This window comes from Pleurodeles waltl, chromosome 9, assembly GCF_031143425.1.
Source record: "Pleurodeles waltl isolate 20211129_DDA chromosome 9, aPleWal1.hap1.20221129, whole genome shotgun sequence".
Lineage (NCBI taxonomy): Eukaryota > Metazoa > Chordata > Amphibia > Caudata > Salamandridae > Pleurodeles > Pleurodeles waltl.
The window spans coordinates 1,059,647,768-1,059,670,524 of NC_090448.1; the positions used below are offsets into that span (position 1 = coordinate 1,059,647,768).

The 22,757-nt window shown below is 44.4% G+C and overlaps 1 protein-coding gene across 1 annotated transcript in view; it reads left to right on the forward strand.

Moving 5' to 3' along the window:
• Window positions 1-22,757, forward strand: part of POLE2 (DNA polymerase epsilon 2, accessory subunit) — a 314,242-nt gene that overhangs the window by 231,819 nt on the left and 59,666 nt on the right. The window contains exon 17 of the mRNA XM_069208700.1: window positions 6,427-6,603. Coding sequence (XP_069064801.1) covers window positions 6,427-6,603 — 177 coding nt within the window. The remainder of the gene's footprint in view (window positions 1-6,426; window positions 6,604-22,757) is intronic.

Here is a 22,757-nt window from a genome sequence, read left to right on the forward strand (position 1 = left end):
GAATGGTTTTACCCTCTTTAGGGGTACTTCATCGTCTTTTCTTTGAAGATATTTATATCCGTTGTGCTTGAAAGGGTTATATGCTAATACCTCATCTAGGTACATCTGTTTTCATTGTCTACCTGACTCTAGTTGTTCTAGGTTGGATCCACACTTTGAGAAGTGTTATCATCAGAATGTACAAAATCAGATGGATTCTTTTTATTTCAGTATCTTAAATATTTTCCATTTTTGTGTCATTTACACCTTGTTTTCCGCCACACTAACAAGGCCCCTTTTTTCATACTTGCTGTTTTATTCAGTTTTTTTAAATAAGTAAATAAATATATATATTTTTTTATTGGCTACTACATAGGAGTTTGTTTGTTATACTCCTCTGTCAGCAAATATATATATTAGGACTATCTCAAAGATGTTTTTATCCTCTTTAGCTACTTTTCCAGGTGGGGATAATTTATTTATATGCCAAATGGTGGCTTTTGTTGCCTTCAACTTCTTTTTAAAGAGGGCATCTGTATGTTTCTCAAGAGATGAAAAGTCTATGTGTGCCTTATCGTGTCTGTCTGGTAGAATATACCTTTACATGGTAAGAGGTATTGTTGAGTGGTTTGTTATGCTGCTCAGTGTTCCTACAGAGTAGAAGATGTAATTTTGAAATACATATAAGAACAAATAGATTATCTTCACTAGATCATTTGGTGATACTATCCTACAGTCATGGGTAGTGTTCTTACCCCCATATTTTCTTTGTCTTTATGATGCCATTGCTGTGGCTCTTCCATAGTTTTGATGGGGAGTTTGTGTATGGGCTCACATCTCATTAAGGGATCAAGTAGCTTGTTATTCATTTTGTTAGTTCGCCTCTAACATTAATTGGTCATATTAAAATGGATTTTCTTTCTTCCGTATTTGTGAATGTTTATAAGTCATTTGAAGTTCCTCCCACAACTTTTACATTTTAAAATATGTTAGAGCTCACCTACATTCTTATGAGCGCCCGGTATTTTAGATCGTTTTGGTTCTAAGAACATATTTTTAATGATAACGATCATGGGTGATGCTGTGTCCGTACAAATAGCATTTTTTTTATGACCTTTTATTAATGTAGTGTTTTTACAGCTCTTGTGCTAAAAGAATGTCTTTTCTCATAAGTATTATTATGAATGCACGGTCTATTTATCTTGTACTAGGCCAGTTTTCTTCTGGTTAGCGACTTTCAATGTTGTTAGGCCGCTTCTGACACACAGTTGCCATACTAACACAGATAGTGTATCCCATATTTTTCACATCTTATGGTATTATTTACCAGTGGTTCCTTCCACAGGTTTTGATGTTGTATAGTATATTAGTACTTACCCTAATTGTTATTATGATTGTCTGGTCTTTTTCTCTTGTTCTAGAACGGTTTTGGCTTAGAGACTTTTTTGAAGGTCTGAGTTTGCAGTCCCTCCTCTGGGTACTATGCTTTTGTATCCAATTCTAAAGTAAGGAATCTGCGGCTAGATGTCTGTATCAGATGAACAAGTCACTTAACTTTGGTAATGCTTTATCTGACATAGACCGGATCTAGCAGCAGATTCCTTTACAACCCTCCGATCCTCCCTGCTCTGCAAACTGAGTCCTCTTTGGTCTCAGTTGATTTCGTGATGGAAATCAACACCTTGAATTGAGAATTCGGTGATTATTTGACACAGGGTTGCCTTTTGTGCTAGCACACTGTTTCAGTTGGCAGTTTCTATGTGGCTCCACATTTTAGCGCAGAAAATAGTCCTGGAAGAAACTGACATCAGTGAGGGGGTTATATGGACTCCGCTGACGTCATATCTGGTGGACGTCGCCTTTTCAGAGTCACATGACGCCCTCTTCCGACGCACAGACGTGCAATGGGAAAAAGTTTCCGGATCCAGGCTTGCGGCTGAGGAATATTATAAAGTAAGGAATTTGCAGCTAGATCCTGTCACTACCAGATAATCAAATGGCATGCAAGACTGACTTTTTTTCCTTTTCATTCTGAACACCCTTTATTCTGGGGATAATACAGTTGAAAGCTGCTAAATTGACTAGGCGTTTAATAATATTCCTATATAGCTCCATGCAGGAAGAGGCCCAGGTTTCAGTCCCACCGAAGGGGCAACTGACTGAAGTCACTAAAGAAGACTGGTAATACAAACAGGCATGCTATCCCCAAGTGGCAGACTCTGTGATATTCTTTTTAAGTTCTTGCACAGAGTTTGTCATATCCCTAAGAGTATGCAGAGTAGTGGGCTCAGGGAGGATTCTAATTGTGTCACGTGTGGGGCTCCAGAGGCTGCCTTTCCGCATTTGGCCTGGTCCTACCATGACGTTCAGATGCATTGGTGTAAAGTTATGACCTCCTTTTCCAAGATGATAAGGAAGTGCCATTGGATCCTAGGATTGGACTGGTAGGCTAGGTGAAAGATATGCCTAACGAAGTTTGGAAATTCACAACATGGACTCTTAAGTTAGCTTAAAGACAGCTTGCTTGTCAGTGGGGAGGATGAAAAGTACCATGTTGCAATTACTGGATGTAGTCTCTTACCTACTTCAATGAGAAACCTGAACTGTACTTAGAACAAAGCCTCCAGGCTCATTTGCTTTCTGCTGATGTATAATTTGATGTTGCATAATGTGAAAGATGTAAAATATGATAGGGCCTTCCGTTTATACTGTTCATGGATTGCCAATCATTGAGCCAGTGTCATCAGTACATTTCAAGATGATTAGGAAGTTGATGAACCAACCTTCTTCCCACATTTGTCTGGTTTGTACATCTTTAATGAAGTGTGGACGTCAAGGGCAGTCAGCAACATATTTTTTTTATACCATGGGTATTGCAAAATTTACATTGTAAACAATATTTGTTGCACCATGCCTGTAATCATGTTATTATGCCGGAAAGTTAAAATCTACTAAAAAAGAAACTGAATCACACAATGTGGAGAGAAGTGCCCTCCACAATACTGTTTAATTTTCCCGTGATATTGAGTATTTCTATTGTCTAGCTCAGTTTCTTCTGAAGTTGAGGAGAAGGACTTACATGCCTGAGATGGCTATGAAAGAAAACATTTACTTGTTTGAAACAATGAGACGTCTTTGTCTGAAATATGTAACACCCAGGCTACTGATTTCCTCATTGAGAATACTGTTTCCATCCTCTTAAATAGCGCACACCATTTGGAAGCAATGCTTTGTAGGGCAGTGATCTGTTAAAAAAGTGAATCTCTTTGGTTAGTGATCATTCTGAAATGGAAGTCGAGGAAGAAACAAGTATTCTGAAAGCTATTCAATACCTGCTATTATAGGTCTTTCTGCATGATGTTTTCCTTCTTTGTGTGCCTGAGGTTTTGATATACAAAACAGGAATTGTGGAGTTCAGGATTCTAAGATATCTATATTCATCATCATTTAACAGATTTGTACTGTATCATTTTCTAGACCATAGAAATAGTCTTAGTAGCACATATATAGTCTAAGATGCCTTATTTATAATCGTCTCTATCATTTCATTGCCTTCTGGCTTCTTTACCATAAGTAGTATAACTAGGAAGAACAATTGGTTTATCTGTTTCACAAATGATCAGACACTTGTTAGTTTTTTAGTTGATTTTTAGTTGATTTAAAGTATCCTGATCTCTTTTACTCATTGTCCTTTTATAGACTTTAAAAAAAAAATGTCAACACAACCTCATTCAGTCATTTAAGTACAAAGGTTGACTTTCGTTTTAAAATTACGATCCATAGAATGGTATAGTGGATATACATTTCTTCTGCAATTTCTTTAAGATGTTTCTGTGATATGTCATTTAAAAATAACAAGGTTTGACTATCCAACACATAATGACTGCTGATAGTAGTAATCTTTAGCCTTTTTTGTGGTACATTCTGGAAGAAATAGTTAAGTTTCACTTTTCTAATAACTGTATTAATATCAACTGTCATATCAAAAACAGTTCACACCTTCCAGAAATGCAAAACTTAAACCAGATGTTCTTTTTCAGTCCGAGTATGGTTACAGATTAACTACCGGATTCATTCTTGTTTCATCTCTGCTCATTTGCCTCCTCTGTATTTTGCATCCTGTTTCTTTTGATTCATTGGGCTTTGTTTCCTGTTTTTTTTTATGCTAAACACATTATTTCAATTACTCCCTTAAGATGTTTTCTGAGTGCTGGCTTAAACCTCTTTACATATGATTTATTCATGAAGTAACAGGAATCACCTAAAGACTATACACTTTTGCTGGTTATAAATGCAGGTTTCTCAACAAGAAATCCTATTTTCACCATAGACATATTTTGTGCCAGGTTTGTCCTTTATTTCCTGTCTAATTCACTTTTTATTCCCTGCAGTATTTTGGAATTTCCCAGTTTCAAGAATATCATTTGTATTTCTAACATTTTAAGGTGTAGGAGAAGTGTTTAGTATTAGTAAATGGAACCACAATCTCCCATAAGATCAACTTTTTTCCCATTGATTTAAAATGATGTTTTAGGCATAGATCACTTCCTATTGTTAATGTTGCTACTTTCTATACAAAGAACGTGATCTTCATCTACCTTTTCTTTGCTTCTATCATCAACTGTAGCAATTTTAGTTTTACTCCCTTGTTTACAAACTACAGCAAAGTGGCCTCTGCGGCCACACTTCCTGTAGTCTTTATTGATGGCATTACATTTGTAATAATTTGCAGTATGAGTATTGCTCCCACATCGATAACATGTTTAATTGAATTGTTTTGGTTTCCCTGTAATATTACCAGATTTCTTTGCTCAGAATGCTCTACAACTTTGGCACTTTTAATGATGGGTTCTTTGCGGCCCATAAACGTTCTTGGATTTGTTTTATTATTGCAATGAAATATACATTGGTCTCAAATTAATTCTTCAGCCATTGCTCCAAATTTACATTTTGTTGATAACTATCTTTACTTAGAAACAATTCATCTATGGTTTCACTCTCATTTTGAGGATATGTGTAGAATTTATACCTATTCATTACCAAATGTATTTCTTTATCAAATCTTTAGTCAAGACTTTTCTTCAACTTTCCATAGACATTCTCAGTAGGTTCATAATTGGGTTGTGTAGCTATTGGCAAATACTTACATAAGTGCTGGCCCTATTTGCCAAGAGTAATAAAAAGTAACACTTTCTCCCTAAACTAAACCTCTGACCATTTAATGCTTCTAAGTAACTTTTAAACATCCCTATCCAATCCTCCCATTCTATGCTTAATGTCCACATTCAGTCAAGAACAAAGGTGGAGTAGCAATGGCATTTTGGCGCTGCATAATGAAATTCGAAGTATACTAAAGCAATAATGCTATAAAAATGAGTATTAATATGTTTAATAGGTGAATAAATGGATACAAGCGTAGAGTAAGTGGCTGAGTGTTCGTGATTGGGTAAATTAATTTGAGTGTTATGAATTTAATCAGTGAGCTAATGTGAATGGGAAAACATAATGCATATAGTTGAGAGTGTGTGTGAGATAGACGAGACAGCAGCAAATAGTTTCACCAGCACACACGGAGCCGTAGTCTATAGTCTCCACCAAAACTTTAATGGCTAAGGATTCTTAAGTACATATAACCGGAATGTTCTAAAATTTGCACTGCTGTGGAGCAATAATTTTTGAGTTTATCCACTATAATAGTAACACTTAACATTTGTAGCTCTTAATAAACTGCTAAAATGAGATACTAAGTACAGTTTAAAAACGTTTATTGTACTCATGCTGATAGATGATGAAATGGTGGAATAGTATGCCTACATTGTGATAAGTGTGCTGACGGTTATTGCCACCTCCCCAAGGCTATGTCTGCACCCACCGATGTGGACCTTGGGCCAAACATTAAAAAAATATATGCTGCTGATGGTTGTTGCGATCTTTTTCGAGTCCTACTAAAGGGCATGGGCCAGGCTGCTTCCTGTGAGAATCTTGCAGGATCAGAAAAATAAAAAAAAAGGGGGGAATTGGGACCTGAGTTCGTGGTGGGTTGCGCCAACAGGTGAAGGCCGTGTGTAGCGGTGGTCTGACTGACCCAATCACAAACACTCAGCCACTCACTTTACGCCCGTATTCACCTATTCACCCATTCAAACATCCCTACACAAAGCCACACCCACTCATGAATTAACAACACTTTCACTAATAAATTAATCCAATGTATTATATACATACATAAATATATATACTTTGCTTAGTTAGCCTGTTGTGTTAGTGAATGTGTGAAATGCTGTTTCTTTTGTGAATATAAGCTTACCTGGAGATTTATATTAGTAAGGAGAAGTAAATAGCTGCATGTGTGTATTAGGTACATCAAATGGTTTATTATCACATAAAACTAAATCACATGGTGGAAATGTAATGTTCTTCACTTGTTTTATTTTCATTCTCTTCTAGTTTGTCAAGACTATACTATCACAAGGACATCTGACCCCACTTCCACTTTTTGTCAGCCCTGTATATTGGGCGTATGATTACGTCTTACGACTGTACCCTGTGCCAGATCTAATTGTCATTGCGGACAAATATGATCCATTTACCGTCAGTAATACAGACTGCCTCTGTATTAATCCTGTAAGAATACGCTTTGTTTACCTTTTTCCTTGTTTCTAAAGCAATACCCATTTTTAACATATGTGATGCTTGTTACATTGCTAACTTTACCAGCAATTTCCTTTCCTAGAAACGCAGTACTGAGCAGACATTGACATGCAGCAATACACTTAAGAGGCTCTTTATATATTAAGTTTTGAAAGTTAATTTAGCCTTAAACTATGTCTAACAAATTCCTGAGTTGAATTACTTTATTATTTAAAAAAAGTTATACTAACTAAAACTTTAACCATTTTTTCACCTTCTTAAATTAAAAATAATAATAATCTTAAGTGAATCGTATGTGAAACCTAACCCCATAATTAATCCAATTTGAATAAGTGCATTCATAGAAAATTAATTTATATAATCTTATTTTCATTATTACCTGAACCCTAAATGTATTACTTGATTATAAACTTAATTTTAACCCTAACCATATGTATATTACCAAATGCATTAATTTGTAATTTACTTTAAATATTAAGGCTAACATTGACCCTAACTGATAATGTTGTTCTAAACGAAACTGTCATCAATTTTATTTTTCTGATGCTTTGTGCTAACTACTTATATCATTTAGTTGAAGTAGACAATCTAAAGGTCCTGTCAAAGTAATTGCAAGACATCAATTTTAGATGAAGTAAAGTGATCAAACTTGGGTTCAGGCACTGACCTTGGTGTATGTAAAGTGGTCCTCAACAGTAACTCGTCTCTTTTGTAGAAGTGTTTTTAACATTTTATCAGTTTTTCATAGTAAAGTAAAAAAAAAAAACAGGTATCATAGAAAGATTAATAATCACCTATTGTCACCAGTCAACATTTATTAAGTGTCATAGAACCACATTTTAGTGTATGCAATGGCTGACTGTAGGTCACTGGTTGGCATGATGGGTGAAGCTGCCCTTTGCAGGTAGCCTGAATCCTTACTCCAGTCAATCTTGGCATCTACAATGTGCCAGCAAGGTGCTTTCAATGTGTTTTTTGTTTGAAGTCAACTTTTAGAACTGAGGCATAATCTACCAACTTGGTTTGGTATAACACTCCTTGCATTCTGCTTTTGTAGATACCACTACTGTCTCTGTTTAGTTCCACATGATGGTTGACTTATAAGAACTTCTGGGTCATAGAGACATGGAAATCTAATAAATAGTGGTTATTACTATGTGTGTCTGATGGGATGTGTGAATCAAAAATAAATCACACCCCTTGTCTTTGCTTTCTTGGGTGGTTTCCAATGTTGAAGGCATCGTGAACGTTTTATACTTGACGTTGTTGTAATCCACTACCTAGATCTATTTTATCCTGATTAAGTAGGTAGAACCACCTCTCAACATTCATATTTGCATATATCTATTTGTAACAAAATATCAGAATTTTGTGGTAGACTAGTACCGCTGCCTACTGAAAGATATCACCTTCTGGCCTGAAGTCTGCACTGTGAACATATCCAACAGGCATAGCAGTGAAGATACACAAAAAGCATGTTACAAGTTGATGAAGATCCTCCTGTTCCATCAAAATGATCCATGGTTCCTACCACCAGTGCTGAGCTCAGTGGAGCTGCCTGCTTCCTTTATGTAGCAGACTTCTTGTCAGCTCTTTGAAGCTCATGTTTATGTGCCTTTGTTCTCTTGCATTTATTTGTTTTTTCTTTTAAAAAGTAAATATTGGCAACAAAACATGCCCCATATTTTCTTACTTATTCTGATGACCTTAATTTTAAAGAAAACCCAAGAACATAACGTTCTCCTAGGGCCTGAGCCAAACCCGTCACGAGGGCTCATGTGCAACGGAATGATTGCCCTATGGCATCGCCCTGCCCATGAAGCCCAAGCCTTTCTTTTTAGCATCCCTCTCCAGAGAGCCAGGTAGTACAAGCCTCGGCAGCATGCAGTCCGTGAACACCGCATGTCTGTTGGGCCTATACACTTGCATCTTGTGGGATTTGGTTGTGCTGCTGCTGCCCATACTTCCAGAAGAAGGCCAAGCCAGTCTGAAACAGGCATTGGTTGATGGTTGGGTTGCAGTGAGATTCACTATTCAGCATGGACAAGCCACCACTGGCTCACTAGGCAGGGCCATGGCCTCTACAGTTGCACTCTGCAGCCATGTCTGGTTTAGGTCCAAAGGGTTTCAGAGGGTGTTCAATCTTCTCTGATAGACATGTCCTTTGACAGCTTCCACCTATTCGTCTACAAGGCTAACATGGCGCTCGAGTGCTTCAAGAAGAGCAAGGTCACTGCCAGATCCCTGGGCCTTTCCTTAGGTTCCCAGCAGCAGTCCTTTCTCCCCTTCTGTGGTTACAGCCGGGGATCCCATGAGCTTCAGCAATACCACCCTTACCCCCTAGCCCAGCAAGCTTCCCAGTATTTTTTTTGGCCGGGGAAACTGATCCTAAAGAGTATGTGTAACCCACCCCAGTGTACTGTTCAGGCCACACCCCTCCAGCTGCCACAACCTTCGTGCCGCTTTAATAGGTCCTCACCGCAGCACACCCATATCCCTTTGGCAGCAGGATCAGGCACCAGCTGCCCCAAAGACAAGTGATAAAATCTGACAAGGGGTGCTCCAAATCATGCAACGGTGTTATACCCTTTATTTTCTGGAAGCCCGGTCTACCTTGCCACCATCTGCAAAATAGCTGACAAAGGACTGTCTTTTTGCTCTTTTAGGAAGTTAAGGCTCTGCTTGCCAAAGGAGCCATAGAGATGGTGCCAGCATCAGAAGTAGGACGTGGTTATTAATTCTGCTACTTTCTGGTGCCAAAATAGGACAAATGCCTCCGCCCTATACTAGATTCTCCGCCCTCTCGATGCCTTTCTACAGAAAAAGATATGCAAGGCCTTAGCTCAAGTTCTGACTGCCCTGGATTCCAGACACTGGATTGTAGCGCTGGACCTTAAGGTTGTGTATTTCAAAATTCACGTCCTGTAGGCCCACAGTCATTACCTATGGTAGGCCACAAGTATTTCTAGTTCACTGTGTTCCATTTGGCCTCACCCGTACCCCTCAAGTATTCACAAAAGTGATGACAGTGGATGAATTACACCTGCGGAGGTCAATGGTCCCTGTCTTTCTGTACCTCGATGACTGAGTTTTGATGGTGGGCTTGCCCCAGGTGGTCGTCACCCACCTCTAGACTACAGCAAACATTCTGCACTTGCTGGAGTTCACTTTAAACATGCCAAGGTCACACCTGACTCCTTTTAAGATATTCGCGTTCATCAGAGGCATTCTGGACAAAGTGCTGTTCTGAGGCTACCCTCCGGAGTGGAGAGTAGAGGGCATTTGGGTATGATATGAGCCTGATGGTTAAACCTCAGTCCTGAAATTGGTGAGGCTGACTCTGAGGCTGCTGGATCAGATGGCCTCCTGCATCCTGCTGAGGAAGTGCACTCAATGGCATATGCAGGCTTTGCAGTAGGATATGAAGTCGCAGTGGACACAGCACCAGGGAAATCCCTCCAAGCTGGTCCAGATTTCAGAGGGGATTGCAAAAGATCTGCAGTGGTGGTTGATAAACTGCGATTAGATCAGCGTCAGACCCCTCTTCTTTTTTCACCTGGAGCTCACAGTGGTGACCAAGGCATCACTTCTGGGTTGGCGCAGCCACCTGGGTGGTGGACTCTTAGCTTCTAATCAGTCTTCTGGAGCAGAGGGCTTTCCGTTTGGCATTGAAGGCTTTCCTCCATCCATCAAGGGCAGGCTAGTTCAGGTGTTCACGGACGTCAGCACTATGTGGTATTGAAACACGCAGGGCGGAGTGGGGTCTTCGACCTTGTGCCATGATGCCCTACACCTCTGGGCTTGGCTGGAGCATCAGGACATTTTCCAAAATATGCAGCGTCTGGTGGGATTGCTGACCTCCAGGCCAGACACACAAATGGCATCTATGTCTGGAGGTGGTGCAAATTCTCTTTCGAAAATGGAGAGAAACTTTGCTTGATCTATTTGCCACTGCTGAGAATGTGCAATGGCAGTGCTTCTGTGCATTAGAGTTTCCAAAGCGGCTCTCTCTCGGAGAGCCGTTACGAATAGACCGGAACCTGGGACTTCTGTATGCCTTTCCGCCGATATCATTCCTGCCCTGGGTTCTTAAGAAGATCAGGACCAACCAGGCCCAAGTCATCCTTGTGGCTCAAGTTTGGTCAAGGAGGGTTTAGTATCTTAAACTCCTGAGCGTCTGTCCTTTGATCAGGCTGTCCCTATGGAAGGACCATCTGTCACAGCAACAGTGCAGGGTTCTGCACCCTAACCTGTTAATGCTCCACATGTATTGGTCGATGTTGAACAGCGACAGTTGAATGTTTTTAATCTTCCTCCCCAGATCTGTGGTGTTTTCCTGGCAGTCAGGCGCCCCTCAACAAAAACTGTTACACCTGGCGTTGGGGCAGATTTTTGACTTGATGTCCCTCCCATAATGTTGATCCACTTTCCACCTTCTTGCCGGGGGTGGTGTTTGTGCCATCGTTACATCGGCAAGGCCTTTCTTTGGGTACCATTAAAGGTTATCTTTCCACCATTTTAAAGGTTATCCTTTCACCATCTCTGCTTTTTTGCAGCTACAGGATCAGCTCTCACTGTTCAAGTCACCTGTTGTGACACTTTTCCTTAAGGGATAGCAATATTTGTTTCTCTCCTACCACTTTGTTGTGTTGTAATTATTTTATTAGCAATAAAAGTACAAAACATAGTAGGGATAACATGGAACACAGACTGTAGGCTATATAATACAGTATATACATGTAGAGGCAGATATATATATATATACACATGATCCCTATATTCGCAAATCGTACAAACCACAATGTATGAGGGATACCATAGATTAAGCATCATTGATCTTAGACCCTTACATGCTAAAAGTTAACAATATGAAGGGAACAAATAAGAGAGGGAAAGGGGGCAGCCTATCATGGGTTGAGGAAGAAAGAGATAGAAACAAAGGAGGAAGGAAAAAAAGGGGGGGAGAAGGGGAGGGTAAGGAAAGGAGGGAGTGGGGGGAGGGCAGGTGAGGCAACGAGTTCACAGGTTATCACAAATGTAAGCGAGTAGTGCGGTGCGGCAATAGTATGTTGGTACAAGGGCTTCAAGAGAATGTGCAGTAAATAGTGCGGCGACTAAGCAATATACTGTGCTATCATGGGAAGGGGAGAAAAAAAAAAGGGAAAAGAGGGTGAGTGGGGGAGGGAATGGGGAAGAGGACTGGGGGAGGAGGAAGAGAAAGACAACAGTAAAGAGTCCAGGGTTGATAGCCAGAGGATAGAAGTAAGCAACAAATGCCCAAAGATGAAGAGACAAAAACAAAATAAAATAATATAATATAATATATAATAAAATAAGGAGGGGAATTGGGTGGGGGCGGCAGGAGAATAAACACAGGGGAGAGAGGGGGGCAGAGTGTTGGGGGGAGAGGGGGTAGGGAGGGGAGGAGAGGGGGGAAGGTTAGGCATATAGGGGAAAGAGATAGGGAGTGCCTGGGAGGAAGTGTAGTGGGTAGAGGTGCAAGAGTGTATGGGAACAATGGAAGGGGGGGAAGAGGGAGTTGAGGTATATAATTATAATTACAGGGCCACGGGCAACGCCATAGACCGATCAAACAGTAAGGAGAGGCGGGAAGGGGATCATTATCAACGGATCGATGGTGGTTGGGGTCAGCGAGAAACGGGGTCCTTACCCTATGGAACAGGGCAGCCTGATCTTGGAGGTTATAAATGATCTTCTCATATGCCGGGGTGGGAGGATCTGCCGATAGCCAATGACAGAGGATACAGATTTTCGCTGTGGCGAGTGCTGTATGCAGCAGTCTATGGAAAGGACGCAATTAAGCCGGAAGGGCATCCATGTTGTGTAAAATAACAAGGGAGGGAGGCAGCTGTGCTGGGAGCGGAATTGAGGTAGATAGGGTGAGGCTAATCCTCTCCCAGAGAGGCTGGACTAACGGGCAGTCAACAACAATGTGAAGTAGATCACAGTTTCTCCAGACAGCGCCAGCATGTCGCCTGCGGGAGAAACCCTGCTCTGTGTAGTCTCACCGGAGTCCAATACCAGTCGTAGATAATCTTAGAGGCAGAATTTCAAGCAAGCTTTACGGGTGCCTCTGTCCAGTGCTACCAGTAAGTCCACCCAGTCCTCTGCGTCGAAGGACCTTCGCAGGCGAGTTTGTCATTGGAGATGGAGATTTTCCAAGAGGGGTTGTGAGAACTTATGGCGCGTGCGGACCTCATAGAGACCTGCCATGACACCTTTGTGCTTTCCCCACGTACGGAGGTAAAGCATCACAGGTGAAGATTGAGATCCCTGTTTGATAGTGTCTGCATTATGTTGCAGGCGGTGTTTAAGTTGCAGATGTCGCCATTCTTGACGTGGGTGAAGACCGAAACTCTCCCGTAGTGAGGCGAAGGGATTGATCGCCCCATCCTGCAGGACATGGCCTAGATGGATTATGCCAGCTTCCTTCCAAAGCGGCCAAGTAAAGACCCTCCCCCCTATCCGCAGGCTATCGTTGTTCCACAAGTGTGCTTGGGCATGTAGGGAAGTATGAACTCCATGCAGGAGGTGGGTCCTTCTCCACGCCGCTCGTGTCGCCCTCAGTATCAGATTCATAGATGCAGGGATGGAGGGGCTAGCGCAGTAAAGTCCCTCTAGGCCTCTGCCATGAGAAAGCAGAGCTTTCTCCTCTTGTTAACCACTGAGGTAGCTCTGTCATGTCCAATGTTAGCATAGCCAAGGACGACAAATGCAAAGCCAGGGTATAATGCTCCACCGAAGGGAGCCCCATTCCTCCGGAAGAGCGGCGCACCATGAGCAAGACGTGGTTGCATAGAGCTCCATACAAAGGTTCTAATCACTGCATCCACAGAGCGCAACAATGAGAGAGGCTCCTGCTGAGGCAGATGGCCTAGAACATAGGTGAACCGTGGCACCGTAACCATTCTCACCGCCTGCACTCTGCCCCACATGGAGAGGCCCAGGTGGGTCCATTTGTCCAAGTCCAGTCTCATTCGTGTGAGAAGAGGGGTAAGGCTGTCTGTCACCATATGATCCAAGCCTCTCTTGACCAATATTCCCAGATACTTAAGGTGCTTTGGTGTCCATCGAAATGGAAAGCCCTGTATACCGGCCTTCGTCGTCACCTGCGAAAGGTGGAGGGCCTCACTATTCCCCCTATTTACCCAAAAATCAGAGATAGGTGCGAAGTCCTCAATGATCCCCAGTAACGCATGCAGGGAACGCTCGAGGTCCGCCACTGTGAGTCATCTGCATAGAGGTAAATTTTGGAGACTCCACCAGGCAGGGTGAATCCCCTTATCAAAGGAGAAGTGCAGATAGTGGCCGTGAGCGGTTCCATAGCCAGTAAGAACAAAAGAGGTGATAGGGGGCAGCCATGGCGGGTCCCTCTGCGAATGAGAAAAGGATCTGAAAGAAAGCCCCCACAATTAACCCGCTCTGTGGGATGCTCATACAGGAGGCAGACCTTTGAAATGAACTGATCCCCTAGGCCGAACTTCTTCAGGGTTGCAAACAAGTATGGTCTTTTGATGCGGTCAAACGCCTTCTCAGCACCTAGGGACAAGGGCAGGGCGGCTTCCGGTGCATTCCTAGATGCCCACAGGGTGTGGCAGAGGGTACGCAAATGATTTCTGGAGGTACGACCCTGCACAAATCCTACCTGGGAATGGTGGATAAGGGAGGGTATAACTTTACGCAGACTGCTCGCTAAAATGCTGGCTAGAATCTTAATGTCCCCATTTAAGAGGGATATAGGCCAATAGTTACTGCAGAGTAAGGGGTCACTTCCTGGTTTCGGTATGACTGCGATCATGGCTGTATTAGAGATCGGGCCCAGGGAGCCTGTCCGACAGGCTTCATCCAGCGCCCCGTGAAGGACGTCAATCATCTCGTCCCCTGCCCATTTATAAAATTCCGCTGGTAATCCGTCTTCACCAGGCGATTAGTGGTAGGGGAGGCCAGAGATGACCTGCAATATCTCTAACTGGCTGATATCTCCTTCCAGGAGGGCGCGGCCTTCTGCAGAGAGGGAGGGTAACATTATGCCACAGAGGAAGGTTTCGATGTGATCGAGTGTGGATGTCAACTCAGGGGTATATAGATGACGGTAGTAGGATCCAAACTAGTTAACTATGTCCTGTGGACGTATAAGTGTTGTTCCAGAGCGGGCAGTGAGCGCTGGTATGGCCAGAGCTGCCCTCCTCTGACAGAGTTGGGCTGCTAGCAGCCTTCTCCCCCTGCTCATAGTGTCTGCTCTGCAGTGCATATTCGCCCTGCGAGGTATGGAGGTCGCTAAGCGCCATGCGGACCCGTTCCAAGCGTCTGCGCACAAGGAGGGACGGGTGATCCGTGTATTGCCGCGTCAGCTGACGTATAACTTCCTCTAGGTTCGCTTGCTTTGCTCTCCTGTCTTTGTTTGCCAGTGCAGCATCTCTCATCTGCCCCCGCATGGTTGCCTTGGCCGCTGCCCATAGGACTCTCTGAGAATCAGTAGAACCCTGATTGTTCTGGACATATGTGGATACATGGTCTTGCACTCGTTCCTTGCCCTGAGGGGAGGGATAACAGTGAACTGCCAATCTCCAGGGCTTAGGGCCAGGGGACATCAGACCCAACTGGAAAGCAATTTGCACTGGGGAATGGTCCGAGAGGCCACCCTCCAGTATCCGAGCATCCGCCACCTGCGCCGCGAGGCCATGAGAGATGAGAAAATAGTCCAACCGGGACTGTGTGCCATGGACCGGCGACAGGAAAGTGTATTCTTTATCGGTCGGGCATGTCAGTCTCCAGTAATCCACTAAACCGTTATCCTGCATCACGTCAGACTGGAGGGCCCTATCACCGTTGTTGGCCACATCTAAGGGGCCAGTCCTGTCCAACACTGTGTTCCTGGCCAGGTTCCAATCTCCTCCTATGATGTATCTGGTGCCCCTATCTCTGATAATAGGCTGTTGAGTTACACGAAAAACAGGCACTTAGAGCCTGTGGGAGCATAGACGGATCCCACACAGAGGGAGGAGTCTCCAAACTTAAGTTTGGCGAACACATAACGACCCTCCGTGTCTATCCACGTTTTAGAAACCAAGCAAGGTATATTTTTTCGCACCAGTATGGCAATGCCACATTTTTGCGGGGCACCTCCATCTCGCTCTCTGGAAGTGGGGCTACAACTGAATAACGCTGTTCCTACCCAATCCTAGTGCAATTTAGCAGATTCTTCTCTATCGAGGTGGGTCTCTTGTAGCGCAGCTATATCTGCTCATTTCGATTGAAGGTATGAGAGTATCTTTTTCCGTTTTATGAAGTGGGTCAGTCCATTGACGTTCCAGGATAGGATCCGCACTGGGGTAGGTGGTGTTGGGGAGATCCAGTCATGGTAGAGTGGCTGCGTAGGTAGCACCTGAGTAGCAATAGAGAATGGCAGGCGTATGCTGGGAAGGTGATGGTTAATACAAGGACAGTTAAAGAGACAAGAACAAAAAAATAAAGTGATCTGTTGGGGGGGTGGGGGGGTAGGAGATAGCACTATTGCGAGAGGGCAGACAATATGGATGCCGAGAACTTAAATCGGGAAGGAGGGGCGGAAAGGGTAAGAGCGGTGGGAGGGGGGAAGAGGGGCAGCCCAGGTGCATTGAGGGAGTGGTACAGAGAGAAGACAGAGGTAGGATAGCCAAAAGACAAATCAAAGAGAGAACGACCAAGGGAGAAGGATGGAATAGAAAGGTAGATAGGGAGAAGAGCGGGAGGGGGGGGTAAGAGAAGAGAGCTGTGAGGAGGGGGGGTTTTGCAGACGGCAGAACGAGTGAGTAATAGCAAGGGAGAATTAGGGGAGAGAAGAAAAAAGGTGGGATGGGGCAGAGGGAACTATTGCGGAGCACGAAAGCTCCGTGCTACGGTGACTGTAGTCTGCGGGTCTAAGCCCAGACTGCGAAGCCCCTATCCCGACCAGCGGGCCCCACAACCAGGGAGGGCGAGCGTCTATGATTTTCCAAGGAAGCCGGTGTCCCGTTCTATCGTCTATACATATAGCAGCCATATCCCGCAACAAGACTCACACTGGGGGTACCGGGTGAGAATCACAAATAAACGAGTAGGGGCTTGTCAGTGCCGCAAGTGCGGTGGGGGGGCGAGGTATAAGCACAGTGGTGGAGGAGTCAGTGAATACATGAAGAAGAGAGGGGGAGTGGAGCGAGGCGCTGGCTAAGAGGAGGGAGAGGGTGTGAATGGGAGGGGGGGTGGCAGGATGCGCTGGATCGAAGGGTCCCAGCAGGCGGGGGGGGAGGGGGAAGAGGGACATCTCTCTCATGGGTCACACCGAATCTGAGGGTCGGACAATGGTCCCACTGCCCTGCCACTACAATGTGACCCAAGTGTAGTACGGTGCATCTGTGCTAAGGTGCGGGAAAGGAGGGGGAGGTAGCTGGGAAGGAGGAGCATAATTGGATCTGCCGTATCTCGCACAGCGACTCAGTGTGTGGGGAGGGGAGGTGGGGAGGAAGAGACCTTTTCTAATCTATAATAGTAACACTTGTAGAGAGAACAGCAAACAACCACTGATAACATGTAAGAACAGTCTGGTCCCGCTATGTGAGGAACCATGAGGTGGGGGAGGTTATAAAATCAACCTGGGTGCAGGTTGCAAGGTCTTTGAGGCAGGACAAAGGGTAGAACTTAAGAGTGTCCGCTGTGCTTGAGCTGCAACCCAGTGGAAGTGTCTCCCAAACTCAAAACAGGAGAAACAGAGCACAGGAAAGAACAATACTCATCTGCCAGGTGCCGTGATGGGAAGCTCGTTACGGCATATACAGAATGATGGTGTCACCAGTAGCAGTATGGAGATTACGTATCCAGTTCCCTTGTTCTCATTTAGGCGCTGCAGGTGGTTTAAGAGGAGAGCGGGATTTGTCTCTGTCTGCCACTTGAGTATGCATTGCCACCACATGCAACACCTGTCCCCTGTCATCATGATTCTTTGAGAGTCTTTCAAGGTCTCTGCTCCTGTTCAGGACCTCTGAAGGGTCGCGGTCCGGTCGCTTGAGAGCAGGCTCCGTTGATAGTGGGTTCAGGGCTGCCGTAGTCCAAGTCTGAGGTTGGGGCAGGGTGGCTGTATTCATAGGGCGGTCTAATAAGCTATAGAGGTAAAGACTCAGGTCTATCGGGTCATAGAAGTCCTTGGATACATTATTCTTTGTGATCCACATCCTTGCCGGTTCAAATAAACCAAACTTAACCTCCAGCTGGCGCAAACGGGGTCGCAGGGCCAGAAAAGCTTTTCTGCGCTCGCTAGTTTCTTTGGAGAAGTCAGCCGTCATCCGTATCTGGTGGTCCTTCATACAGAAAGGACCCTGCATGCGTGCTTTTTGCAAAAGCTGCAGAGCCTGCATGTGCCGCAAGAAGCAGGCTATGATAGATCGTGGGTGGTTGTCCCCGTTGCGGCGTCTAGGGCCCAGTCTGTGTGCTCTTTGAAACTCCAGAGGGGGGTTAAAGGTCAGGCCAGTAACTTGGAGCAAGGTCGTCTTTAGAAAGGACTGCACATCCGCTCCCTCTATATTTTCCGGGAAGCAAAGAAAGCGGACATTGTCCCTACGGCTTCTGTCTTCTAGATCTATGACCTTGCTGCAGAGATACAAGAGCTCTTGATCGCTGTCCGGGACGAGCGTGGCCTGAGTCTCCACTGTCGTCAACCGCTGCTCCAGGGCAGTCATCCACGATTGGAAGCCCACAATATCCAGACGCATCGACTTTGTATCCTCCGTTAGGGAGACCATTATGCTATCCATCCTCTGAAGCCTGCGGCCCACCGCCGATATCTCCTGTAGGATGCAGTTCATGGTTGCGCCTTGCGAGGTATCCACCATGGCGCGGGGCTGGCTGGTTCGGTGTCCCTGAGATATAGGGGGTAAGGTTCAGAGTGTCGCAGAGCTTCCGAGAAGAGCAATTGCCTAGCCGGCTTTCCCAATTGTTTAATGGATGATGTGCCCCCAGGCATCGCCGGGTTGTGGGCACAAAAAGGCTCCAAGCGAGGTGGAAAGTTCTCCGTGCTACGCTATGCGGCCAATGGGTTGACGCACTCCGCAGCGTCGAGGGTTCTCTGCTGTGATCACCGCACGCCCTATAGATCACGGTCCACACTCCTGTGCGTGGTGACAGACGTACCCAGGTTATAGATGAAGAAGCGGGGGGGGTAGACAGGGGAGGGGGTCAGCGCCCAGAGCTCTGTGTTCCTCTCCTCCACGGGATAGAGATGTGGTTAGCGCCGTCCCGCTGCATCCCCAACCCCCTCCTCTTGCAGCGACGGCAGCATAGAGTCGTAGAGCAAAAAACAAAGTTCCGGTGATTGATCCCGAGTGGCAAAAAAGAAAGCAAGACTGCTAGCGCGGTGTCCCCCATACCTGTTGGTATCTTGAAGAGGCCCTGTGTCGTTATTCCTTCATGGCGCTGTGGAAAACAGTTCTCCATGTTAGAAAGGAGGAAAGGGGGGGAGGGGGCAGGATGAAGGTATCCACGCAGGGTGAGCCTCAGGGGATGCAGTGCGTGAGGCCTCCAGTGGTCCCCTCCGAGATGAGAGTCCGATGCCGCAGGAGTGCATCCGTGTAGTGCCCTTTATGTGAGAGTGTGTCGTGAGGGTCACGCTTTTAGTGCACCCGGGCAGTATTCCTTTTCGTTAGTTGTTCTCCAATAACACCATTATTGCCCCGCAGTCACCTGGCACCTTCCCTGTCTCGGGCAGGGATGCGGGACACACTCTCTCGTCCAGCCAGTCCCATGGAGCGTTGAGAATGTGATAGGTAGGGTAGATGGGGTGCCCCGGTCTCGGGCTTCCTGCATGGCGACCATCCGGCATGTCCGAGGCCGGATCGGTCAGAGTTGTACTTCCTTCTCCTCCACTCTGCGGCCCGCTGGTCCGGAGATCTCACGCAAGGACGCGGCTTCGCGTCCAAGCGTTGTCCCCAGCTGTCGTCTGGACCGCGGGAGGCAAGATCGGGTCGCCTGCACCTCAGTTCAAAGGACTCCCCGGTTGCCGCTGCCCCCCATGAGCTCCCGGCTGTTCTGTAGGGGGGGGGGCGCGCACAGGGCCAAAGCGTCTCCCCACCCGGTCCGGGGCCCGCTGTCGGGTGGAGCGTCTCAACTAGACGGCCATTTCCAAACCTTTCCAGACCACCCCCCCCCCCCCCCTCTCCTACCACTTTTGTCATCTGCCAATAAGACCTCAATCTGGTTCTGACATTCCTTATGTGTTCCCCATTTCCCCTTGATGAGTTATTGGGTACAGTCCCTCACTGTTGGCTTTGGAACCCCCTTTTGTCATGAAGGATCTTTACACTTTTTGTTAGCTGAATATAAGTCTAGTTAGGGAGGGTATGTGCTGGACTGAAACTCTCCTTCCACCCTATGTATATGCCTTTGAATTGCATAATTCTCCTGTCGACTATAAGCTTTAGAATACTAATATTAGAATGAGACCAACATGTCTCCAGGATACAAAAAAACTGAGGTAAGTCTAACAGCCAACAAGTGACGAATGAATCACTAGAAAGATTCTTTAACCTGCCTTAAACCCAGATGACCGTTCTAGCAGCACAGACAGACAGAGTACTTTAAGTAGACAAATTCTTATGCTTCTGTGGCCACTCCATTGTGTTCCCTAAAAGATACCTAGTTGTTGCAAAAGTTAAATTATGGAGTTACAGTTGTCATCTCTCTTTTTGTAGCAAAGTAGGACTCTCAAGCAGTTTAGCTGCCCATAAGTCAAGTCCAAGCTATCCGTAGCCTGTGAAGTTAATTCCTTGATCACAATAAAGGAACTTGTACATGCACCAATCGGGAAAATTGTAGTGGAGCAAACACTAACCCATCCTCCCAAGGATCTGTCGACCCAGGATCAAGAGTCTCCTACAAATCATACCAAACAAACTGAAAGCTTGATACTGGCCACAAATCCAAACTCAGCAGTTTGATCTATAGATTACTACAGAGTTAAAAAGGATAAACCAGAGTAATGAGACCAATCACGCCTTGACAAGAAACACTGTCCCATGGAACAACAGAGACACAGAAGCAACTGGTTAGGACAAAGCTGATCTTACTCTCCCTCTCAAGCAGTCAAAGTCCTGTATTTATTCTTAGAAACCAACTGAACCAAGATGACCTATATGCTTTTGATGAAAATACTACTTTTCCTCTGCCTTGAACTTCATGGTAGCATTAATGACCACAGCAGTGGAGGCACTCAACTTTCGTTCACTTAAAATAGAGACTACAATATCTTCCAAAACACGGAGATCAACTAAGGGAATTGCTGATTGTTTAATTTGGTATAATCATTGATCAGGACAAAAGAAGTCACCAGGGAGATGGTCCAAGATTTACCCTATAAAGTACACTTGGGGAGATATGGAACACCACTGCATGTAGCAAATTCAGTAATTGTTGCACCATCCTGTCTTAATATTATTGCTTAAGAAGCAGGCTGAGTTTATATCAATAGAACCCCAGCAATATTTCTTTTGAAAAAGTGCTCTCAAGAAGAAAAAAAAAACAAATTGTAAAAAATCTAATGAAAGTTGACAGATAGAGTTAATTCCGACTGTTCGTCAGACAGCTTTTACAGAAAATGTCATCAAACACTGTTTCGCAAATCACTCCTTTAAATATTTCTTAAAATCAATCAGTCATATTACCAAGCTTGTCAAAACAAATCAGTGTGGACCAATGGATCTATTGATCTTTATAATAATAATGCTTTCTCTTTAAATTGTTGCAACCTCAAAAACAGAACATGAGACTAAAACATTCAAGATCTCCCCAGCTTTTCTCATTTTTGACCTTAGTAAGAAGGGTCCGGAAGTCAATTCGCACCTCACACATTTGAGATACCTGCAAATAATCGGACAGTTTGGAAATTATAGGACATTAGTGAGCCGACTGCCATTGTGTGTTATAAAGAAGGAGTGACAAAAAGTGAGATTTTTTTTTAAGGAAGTCAAACCACCAGAGCTACAAAAAAGAAGTAAATTTCAATCTAGAGCAATATATTTTCACTGGGTTCATGCAACAAAAGAGTAATACTCGCTGAGGAGGAGTAACAACCAAAGCTAAATCCATCTGAAATTTAAACGGATTGCACTTCGATCTTTTCACCTAACTATATAATAGAAGGATATCATTACATATTGATCTGAGAAATAGTTTTTAAATTACGTTAAGTAATTCCCTCCCTGGCTCACCTAAAATCAGGGGACATTTTGGCAGAGTAGAGACTTGTTTAGTTAACTAACACAAGTAAAGTGGATGTCACATGAAGTGAAATCATTCTTTGGTCTAGGAGCATAAAGATATATAAACAAAGTAGGACATAACTGTTTTATGCCCTCAAGTTCTGAAATATCCACCATCCCTCCACAGAAATCCACTCATAACAGTAACAATTTAGTTATTGATTTTCCAACAAACAATGATTCTGATCAAAATGATATCACTAACACTTGAAAACCCCTCTTTTCAGGTTGGGAAGATATATTAGATTTGGCCTTACCTGAAGGTGGGAGGCACATTAATGTCAAGCTTATAACACTATTACCAAATGTTGCTAACTGAAGATTGGTCATGGTTTGCAGGGGCCTTGGCAAGTAAATCAAACACATAATCATAGCTGTTAGAAACTGGGTTTCTGGTTGGCAGAGGTATGCACCCTGCCTAAGCATGAACCACAATTCTAGTCAGGGTAAGCCTGAAACACACCCTTAGTTAACCTGTGCTCACCCCTTGGTAGCTTGGTACAGAGAAGTAAGACTTAACTTGCCAGGCAATGTGTAAAGTATTTGTGCAACATTTCAGATAGTAAATCTGTGAAAACACCTCACAAAAAGATACCAGTTAGACAAATAGAGCTTAATTTAATTAACAAAACAAGACCAAAATCACAAAAATCCAATAAGAAGAACTTGACATATGAAATTTGACAAAATAAACTGAAATGTAGTGCTTAAAACCATAAAGCGCCAACCAGGGCTATCTGGTTGCGCTAGAACGGGTCGAATCTGAAAATGGAGTGCGGGTCGGATCCAGGTACTACCCTTGGCCTGCGGAAACAATATCATGTTTGCGTCTATGTCGAAGAG